The 9,822-nt window shown below is 34.3% G+C and overlaps 2 protein-coding genes across 2 annotated transcripts; both read left to right on the top strand.

The window, feature by feature from the left end:
* The first annotated feature begins 3,276 nt into the window (after positions 1 to 3,276).
* On the top strand, positions 3,277 to 5,836 carry LOC125850789 (trihelix transcription factor ASIL2). Its single transcript, XM_049530629.1, has 2 exons — positions 3,277 to 4,080; positions 5,278 to 5,836. Exons 1-2 carry the CDS (start codon positions 3,463 to 3,465, stop codon positions 5,680 to 5,682), a joined length of 1,023 nt encoding a protein of 340 aa, XP_049386586.1. The 5' UTR covers positions 3,277 to 3,462; the 3' UTR covers positions 5,683 to 5,836.
* A 418-nt stretch (positions 5,837 to 6,254) lies between these two features.
* LOC125850787 (thioredoxin-like protein CITRX, chloroplastic) lies at positions 6,255 to 9,535 on the top strand. Its single transcript, XM_049530626.1, has 4 exons — positions 6,255 to 6,531; positions 7,020 to 7,142; positions 8,832 to 8,912; positions 9,139 to 9,535. The coding sequence occupies exons 1-4, from the start codon at positions 6,328 to 6,330 to the stop codon at positions 9,253 to 9,255; spliced, it is 525 nt and encodes a 174-aa protein (XP_049386583.1). The 5' UTR covers positions 6,255 to 6,327; the 3' UTR covers positions 9,256 to 9,535.
* Positions 9,536 to 9,822: the final 287 nt, after the last annotated feature.

Here is a 9,822-nt window from a genome sequence, read left to right as displayed (position 1 = left end):
ACTAACCATCTCAATCTCACTTTTCTCATCTTGCTCTCCACGAAAGTCATTCTCATCTTATTCTGAAAAAATCTACATCACATAAAGTCCGTCAAAAACGAAACACTCCGTATCAGATTTTATTTTTATTTTTAAAGATTCAAACAAAATACCGGATAAAAAGATTCTATTAGTTTAACTATATCTCTTGATCGTACTGGTCCAATTATCTTAAATTCATGCTGTAAAACTTATTAAAAAAGAAAAATACTTTTAAAATAGTTATTTTTTTTATTTTGAAAAATAATTAAAAATGAAGAGTTTATTTTTATTTTAATTATGAATATAGCACGGGATGGTGTTGATAAAATGAAGTGGGTGACAGTCCCACGTGAGTGACCACCAATTCATAGGTGGATGTCATGGTTGGCTTCATATCAACGCTAACAGCCAAAAGATATATGCCCAATACCATATTTCACAAAACAAAAGTCACAAAACTAACACTATACATATTCACTAAAAAGATAACACTAACAAAAAGTTGGAAGAAAAGTTGGATTACCATCATTAACTCATTTGACAAAGTTAACAACATTTCCCCTATCGTTTCGTTAGGCACTATGTCTTGCCCTTTTCCTCCATTTTCCATCTCTCAATACTATTTCCTCATCAATAATATGATAGCAACCCAAAGACGTTTATCAAATTTATAAATAAGCGAGAGACTGACTAGATGGAGGGAGGATAAAAAGAAAAATTTAAAGTTAAATTATTTTTAATTATAATAAGATGACAAATTAAAAAGAATAAAAGTGTTACATAAAATGTAACGGAGGGAGTATTAAATATGTATTCAAGTAGAAAGCACATTGGTATAATGGTATTGTATCTATTTTTTTCTTTCCGTCTATGTAAAGTGTAGTTATAGAGATTAGTAAGATTCTTAGGAAATAGTTAAGTATTTAAAAGTAATTCAATAGGATGATTAAGATATGCCGCGTCTATTAAAAATGTTTACACAGTCACAGGTGTCGAATGAAAGCTTGATTCGAGTATTACAATATGAAATGAAAGTGGTTCAATAATATCTTTAAACAATCCAATAACAAGATTTTCTTATGTCACTATGAAATTCCACGATTCTCCTTAATGCATAAGAATCCTAAAGTTGACAACCTTTTGAAACTACAAAGAGTTGTTCTTAACCCTACACTAACCACTTTCTCTCCTCTTACTAGGCCACTCCAACCTCTTTTTTATTTTTTTTAAAAAATAATTGTTTTAGGCACAAATCGAAATTCGATGAATTATATGCCTATTCTTTTGGGTCACTTAAAAATTAGGTTATGAACTCACAGTGTGAGCTAACCCACATATTAAGAATTGTGCTTGTACTCCTAGACTAAAGAGGAAATTTATCGCAAGGCATAAGTTGGTCACCTTGAACTTATGATATTGTATCTCATCTCATAAACATTTTTGGTTTGATTAGTTTCTTACAATTTTATCATACTTTGTTTTTTTCATTCTCTGAAGCTGACTCAAAAGTCATAAAGGTATTTTTTTTTTTTAGTGATTCAAGGTCACAAAGGTAGGTTGGAGGTAAAGGTTGCTTACCATCTAAACAATTCTTATTTATATCTTTTGTAATACTCTTTGTAAATATAGGATACTTGAGATTACTCTACTCCAAAAGCTTATAAATCTGAATATGATAGCTCGTAAAGATATGATACCTGAACTAGCTCATGAGGACAAATAATGACTATCGATCCATTCATCAACTAATTTGCTCTTCCTAAAACATTACTGTTAATTATCTTTATATATTTTTTCGTTATTTGTTCTTTTCTTTTTCTATGTGAAAGTATTTTTAAATTTATGTTTCTCGTAAATTATTTTTTATATAAGAGTATTTATCGACATCTTTTTACCAACCATTGTTATCTATTTCAATAATTAATTTTACTTCCAATCCGAACCTATAACTCACTTATTCATATAATCAATTTTAACATCTAATAAGTACACTATTAGTTTCATTTCATGTGACACCCTTTGACTTAACACGATATTTAAGAAAAAAAGGAAGATTTTTTTAAATTTGTGATTTAAAATAATCTTTTACATATTTGGGTGGTTACAAATCACTTTATTAAGGACAAAAGGAGAAATTCAAAGTTAAATTGTTTTTAGTAATAGTAAGGTGTTATTTTGGTGCTAATATGAAATTGTGATGATTAAGCAAACTTTGGACTTGACCTCAGGTGAAACTGTGAGAGCCCCGTACATGAAAAGATTACAGCTGGCCAAAATCCTGCAAAACCTGATGTGGTTGGTGCGCGGCTCCCATTGCACAACAAGTCCTTAGCCAATGAGATTGTGTTGCGTTTTTGTGCTCATCCTATAATATGTCCATCTACACATATCACAAAGCAAGTTTTTGCAAAATAGAATTCTCAAAAAGCAAAAACCTCTCTCAACGAAATATTGCTCAAGAACAACCGCAGGACTTGATAGAGTTGTCTTTCGTCTTAGCTGTTGCTAGAGCTTGTATTTTCAATGAGAAATCTCATAAGATATATTCCTAAGCTATAAAGGAACTAGAGTAGTGTTTCATGTAGAACACAACAAAGATTAGCTAGAGTTAGCTATGTCGTGTTCTGAAAAAGTCTAGATCGACTAGAGCTAGTTAGTTTAGTGGGCAATAGAGTTATTGATTAGTTGTTACTGACAGTAGAGTTACTACAGGAAGGGGGAAGGGATTAATGAGTTTTAATTCCTAGGTTACAAGAGTTTGTAATTTGAATTTTTGCCCTGTTTTGAGTGAAATGGAGTTTGGTTGGAAAGACGAGAGGGAGTTGCTCGGATGGTAAGCACCCCTCATTTCCAACCCGAAGATTGCGAGTTCGAGTCACCAAGGAAGCAAAAGGTGTGGGAGCTCCTAGGGAGGGTAAAAAAAAAGAGTTTGGTTGGAAATCATGTGAGTACAGGTCGTGGTTTTTAACCTCCCTTGAGCAAGGGGGTTTCCACATAAAAATTGTTGTGTCTGTTTTACTTTGTGTCACTTACTTTCTACGTTGATATTCTGTCACATGACCTGGTCCAATAATCACTAGTGGGCACATACATTCTATCATAAGGTGATATTCTTTTTGAAACAAACCAAAAAAAAGTGTCACATAAAATGGGACGGAGGAGAGGGAGTACTATTTTTGAACTTGATTGATGATTATAATAAGCAATAACTTTCAATTAGCTAAATCAAAACGGTCTCTAAAACCCACTCTAATTAATTAGCTATTTTGTTTCACCTTTTTCTCCCTTTAATTCTAGTGGCTTGACCTCCATCATTTCCCCCTCCCCTTCTTTCTACCACTAATCCCTTCTCCCTCCCTATGTCTTTTTCTTACAGGTCTCAAATATTGCTAGCGGCTAACTCATTGGAAATGAAAGAGGATTATTAGCTAGTTAATACTAATGGATAAAGAAGCTGGAAATCATCATCATCATCAAAATCATGAAATTTCTAACAAAGATGAATTCTCACCGACGATTAAGCCGCCGCAAAATTACCATGTTCCCACTGGAAACAGTGATAGACTGAAGAGGGACGAATGGAGTGAAGGAGCAGTTTCGTGTCTTCTCGAAGCTTATGAAGCTAAATGGATACTCCGTAACAGAGCTAAGCTCAAGGGACAAGATTGGGAGGATGTGGCCAAGCACGTGTCGGCGCGTGTCAATTCAACAAAATCCCCAAAAACTCAGACGCAGTGTAAGAACAAAATTGAATCTATGAAGAAGAGGTACCGATCGGAATCCGCAACCGCCGCCGATGCTTCTTCCTGGCCGCTCTATCCTCGCCTTGACCTTTTGTTACGTGGAAATAATGCGTCCGCGGCTTCCTCTTCGCTAATTCCGCCGCCGCTTCCGCCGGCTGCGCCGCCTAATACTAATTGTGTGATTGACGCCGTGGAACCACCAACGCAACCGCCAATAGTACTACCTCCACCTCCGCTCCCGCCGTCGCCGGCTTTGCCTATTGGGAATGGTGATCAGAATTCGCATGGTTCTAATGGTCTTGACAGAGGAATAAAGGTTAGTCGAGTATATATTTGCTTAATTTGATTGTTTCAATTTTTAAAATAATTTTTAACTCACTTTCGTTCTTCACTATTTTCAATTAAAAAAATTAATTTTTAAGTTCAAATAATTATGATCTTTCCTTTTTGTTCTGATTTTCATTTACCCATTTTATATGTGAATTCAACGGACAATCGAATAGGTACTTGAGTTATTTTTAAAAAAAATTAAAATATAATCGATTAGTAGTTGAAATAATTGTGTAAGAAAAGAGATTAAGCGTATGGTTTAAATGATAATTTTTGCATAATAGGTAAGAGAGCTCAATATAAGGGATTGGACTATGAAATATTGCCGGTAGTTTGGTATGTGAGATAGGATGAATAAAAATATTTTATGGATTAAAATAACAAATATGAATTATAAATAAAATAAATGACAAATATAAGTTATTATATTTTTCTACAATAATATATACTTTACATATAAAACTACATACAAATGAACAAACGTACGTTAATAGTGAANTTGTAACGGTAGGGGTATATGTGAGCCGTTTGTATAACGGTAAGGGTATATATGAGCCACTTTCATAACGAGGGGCATATCAGCTCCAAATATCAAAGTTGAGGGGTATATCAGACCCTTTTCCCAAATAACAAATATGAATTATAAATAAAATAAATGACAAATATAAGTTATTATTTTTCTACAATAATACATACTTTACATATAAAACTACATACAAATGAACAAACGTACGTTAATAGTGAAAAAAAACATACTTTACATTATAATATGTTAAGTTTTTAATTAGAACTCTCATATTCGAGCCATGGCATTAAGTTGACTTCTATAGGGAGTGTTAAGAGTTACCTGATATAATTTGAATTAGTATGAGCCCTCAAAGGTGATATTGAACTAGCAAGTGAAAAAACAAAATATAACGAAACTAACAAAATACAATCAATATAGGTTGTAGTGTAGTAATGAAACTGTTTCACTCGTAATCAGAGGTTTCGGCTTTGAGTCCTGGGTATGGAGAAAATTTTGTTTGGAGCATCACCCCTGAATGAATCATAGTGCGCTCCAATGCGAGCTCCGGACACCGAGTGAGAAAAAAAAACTAAAAAACACTTGCAGCTTTATAAATTGTACACTATCTTCTACAATAATGAGCATGAAACTAAAGTTGCCTACTTGCGTCACCAGGAAGACATATTAATGGACGCCAAATTATCGGACAATGCAGCAGCAGCAGATCACAAAAACGCAACGGCTACAAATAGCAGCAGCACGCCAGCACTGTACAGTGACAACAAGAGCAAGTCAAAATTGAGATCAAAGAATAAGCGAAAGAGGGCAGTGGAAGGGTGGGAGATCGGAGAGAGCATACGTTTGCTAGCTGAAGTAGTGGTAAGGTCAGAGCAAGCACGAATGGAGACGATGAGAGACATCGAGAGAATGAGAGCAGAAGCTGAGGCCAAAAGAGGAGAAATGGATCTTAAGAGAACTGAGATCATTGCCAACACTCAGCTTGAGATTGCTAAGCTCTTTGCTAGCATTACCAAAGGATCAGTTGACTCTTCATTGAGAATTGGAAGAAGTTCATCATGAGCTAGAAAATAATAATACTACTCTAGCTAGCTAGCTGTGGAAATAGAAATAACCTTGTTATCATCTTTTAATTTGATGATATCCTTCTTGACCCAGCCACTATCTGGACATTTTATTTAGATTACTAATAATAATTAACTTCTATTTCCATTTTCTGGCTGATTGTATGTTGAAGTACTTTACTATATCACTTCTCCCTTTATCAATCATATATGAAAAAAAAAAGAAAAGATAAAGAGGAGTAAAATTATTCCACCATATATCAACTATATTATGTCTCAATCTTAAATTCTAAAACCAGCTATCTATCATAATTTGATATATCTGAATTATCGAATCGAAATAATAAATTTAGATGCTTCAATTTATTTTCTTAATAATAAAAGATGTTTATAATCCGAGCAATCCCCTCTTATTTAAATAGGCATCACAATCTGTTTATCTCCTCATTGTTTGGTTAAACATAAAAGGTTTAATAAAATAAAGAAGGATTTTAATTTGAACATACCCAAAATGCCCTTGGTCTTGTACGTATTTTAACCTTATCTTTTTGTCTCGTTAACCCCTATAGGAATTTTGGCTCTCTCTTTGCTCCTTAAACCCCAAACAGAGTCTCTCTTCCTGTGTGTCACTCCGGCAGTAAGAATGCAAGCTGCCAGTCTCGCCTTTCACCCTCCGGCACTCCATACTTCACCTTCTTACTTCTCCTCCAAACTTCCCCATCACCTCAATTCACTCTTCTCACACACTCCTCCAACTTCCACACTATCTTTAACCCAAACACTGTCCAGAAAATCCATTTGCAAACCCCGAGCTGTTGGAAAATATGTCAGGGAGGATTATCTTGTGGTATGTTCCGACTCTTTGTTGTTGGTTGTTCAATTTCAGTTAGTTTCTCAATTTTAGTTTAATTTTTCCAAATTTCGGCTATTGGGTTTTGTTCGTCTGTTGGGAACCTTTAGAAAGTTCGAATCAATTTGGTAAGTTGGACGTATGTGTTGCTGAAATTACAATTACAATTGAATGAGGCATGGAGATTTAAGCCCAGTGCAACAAAACTTTTCACCGGTGTAGTAGTAATCTTCTTGACGAATTTTGGCTATTGGGTTTGCTTATCTGCTGGGAACTGAAATTCATATCAATTTGGAAATTTTATGTTGTGGATAAGCTTTATTTGTTGCTGAAACTGGAACAGTGGTTAAACAAGAGCAAAAAGGAACCAGACTAGGAGACTGTTTTAGAGGAATTCATCTGTTATTTTATTTTTTCAAGTGTGGTTTTGTATGCAAGGTTTTGCTAATTCCAATTCATTTTCCCCTAATTATATGGGATTGCAGAAGAAATTGTCTGCCAAAGAGATTCAAGAACTGATAAAAGGAGAAAGGAATGTGCCACTGATTATTGATTTCTATGCCACATGGTGTGGTCCTTGTATTTTGATGGCTCAAGAACTTGAAATGGTAAGTTTGGATTTTACACGAAAATGTCTTAAGCATTTCTTTAATCTGCTATTGATGGTTTAATGTAGTTCAAAGTTGGGATTGTTGGATGAATGCTCTAGAGGATTCGTACCGTGGTTCGAATCAAGTTGGTTATTTAAATTGGTCAATTTTCCAGTTTGCAGAACCATTTGGTTTGATAATGACTCCATCTTCTAGCTCCAATTCTTAATTAGTTGGGGTTGGCTATAAAATTAGAGTATTCCATTATAGTTTGATCATTTTTTAGCAGTCCGCCAACCTATGCAACTTCTTGTATATCTGGGTTTAGGACATGCTATGTTTGTGAAGCTTACATATTGGGGTGGGGGTATCTTTTTGCTCCAGTAATGGTCAGAAATTGTTTTAAATGCTTAAAATCACTGTTGCTATATATGAGGAGAAAATCTAGAGAAGGGTAGAGGGGTGGGTCCATTATCCCTGAATTTCTAATGCTGCGGAAAAAATATTGAAGTTGGGAGTGGAGATTTAGACCTGATAACTCTATGAGTAAAGCATGATTTGTCAATCATTGGTGGGATAATCCTTTTAAACTCTAGGGACACCTTATGCTTATTGCTATGGTGTATTTGAAGATATAGCAACTCTGAGGGCCTACATTCAATTGTTGAAAAGATAGGGATAAATCTCTGGTGATTATGATACTCACATGGTTGTTTTATCCTCAATCTTCTGTAACTCACTTGCTTGGAGAAAAAACTTGTGTTGACATTTTCCTCTGTGTTTATTGTTCCTGTGTGAAGTGGATATATAAGTAGACAGTGGATATGGAGATTTTAGTGATTTTCAATTTTCCTAGTTGCTTATTCAACAATGTCACATTAATGGTGGCAATAATCATCCATTATTCAGTGTCAATATGCAGAGTGGTTAATAAGCAGAGAGTTTGTCTTAAATGGATGAGTGCTGCTATGTGGTGAAGGAATACTATTAGCTGAAGAACAACTATTGTTTTTGCAAAAACTTTAAAAGTAAAAGGTTGTAATTGATAAGTTTTAAGTAAACTGAGAAGCTATGAATAATGAAGTTAAAGTCTAGTAACTTTACCTATTCTAGTATTTGGAGAAAAGATTGACGTTGATCTTTCTATAGTCAAAATGCATAATGTCCTAGCAGAATTTGTCTATTATAAACTGCATGTCACAAATCGACAATCGTAATCAATGGATTGTATTACTTCTAGGCCTTCATAAGTTTATTTTTTCTTGGATAGGCATAAGGAGTAAGTTCCCTCCTCTTAGTGTGATTGCAAGATTGGAGATCCTACAGTCTAATTCAAGTATAGCTGATATCTTTGAAAAGAGAAGGAGATTGTTTTGTAATAATGAGAATGATGCAAAAAGTATCAAAATACCTTTTTGCATTTCAAGTATACTTTTATCTTTTGGTGTAAAAGAGAGTCTCACCTTATGCATGTATATTTGGGCTAGTAAGTTGGATGATTGTAAAATCGAGACACAACCAACTATAAATACTTTTTTGCACAATCTTGGTGTATTTATTATGAAATATATTCCACTTACCCCCACCCACACACAATCAGTAAGTCAAGTTTCGTTTGAAGTAGTCTGCTTGGAGTTTAGTTATATCTTGCTATGCACACTAGGTAATCTTTGCTAACGTCAAAATTGTTCCAATTTCATCTGACAGCTTGCTGTAGAGTATGAAAACAATGCACTTATTGTGAAAGTGGACACAGATGATGAATACGAATTTGCACGTGATATGCAGGTACAACCTCTTACCATCATTCTGCCTTGAATCAAAATTTGTTTCTCTTTCAATACTATTAACATTTTTGAAGAGAGTTCTGTTTTCTGTCTTGTCATTCGTGAGTCGTGAGTATAATTATCATTATCGGAATTCCTTGCTTTCATCACATAATTCATAAGTGCATGCTATTGTCTTTCAAGAATTTGCAAAGATGACTGTTACAACTGAAATAATCTCCTCTCAGGTTCGTGGACTACCTACATTGTATTTCATAAGTCCAGATTCAAGTAAGGATGCCATCAGAACTGAAGGGCTCATCCCGATACAAATGATGCGGGACATCATTAATAATGATTTATGATGAATAATTCAGTAGGTTCTTTGTTAGTGGAATCCCTTGCTCTTTGCTGTAGTCGTCAAGCTGCCTTTTATTCGTTCGTAGTGATGTACCAATATGTGGATCTCAATATAATTTTTTAGCAACTTCTTTCTGAAGCTCTCAGGCTTGGTATCTGCCTAGCAGTCGTAAGAGTTGAAACACAAATTTTGCACTTGGAAACAGTTAAAACAAGTAGTGCATCAAACTGCAATTTCTGATGTTAAAACAGAAATGAATGTTTAAAATCGTAGAACTCCTCTAGTGTTATTGACTCCAAATGGTCTCAATCTAGATGCTGTGAAGTCTGATATTGATTAAAGGTTTGATAGTTTGATCTTGAATTATAAACTTGAACATTGGTTTAAGGAATTTATAGTTAGATATCGAATTTATTTAGCTTATATTCCATGAAAACTTCCACAATAGTCGTAGAACAAATAATTTGGATTCCAAATTATGCACAAATAAGTTGGGAGTTTAGGAAAAAGTTGACATACATTTTCTACCTCTATAATTTAGGTGTTAAATCTTTCTTTTTATCCTTTACAA

Source organism: Solanum stenotomum, unplaced genomic scaffold, assembly GCF_019186545.1.
Source record: "Solanum stenotomum isolate F172 unplaced genomic scaffold, ASM1918654v1 scaffold19150, whole genome shotgun sequence".
Taxonomy (NCBI): Eukaryota; Viridiplantae; Streptophyta; class Magnoliopsida; order Solanales; family Solanaceae; genus Solanum; species Solanum stenotomum.
The sequence above is the reverse complement of the archived record's forward strand: the minus strand, read 5'-3'. Positions and strand labels throughout refer to the sequence as shown.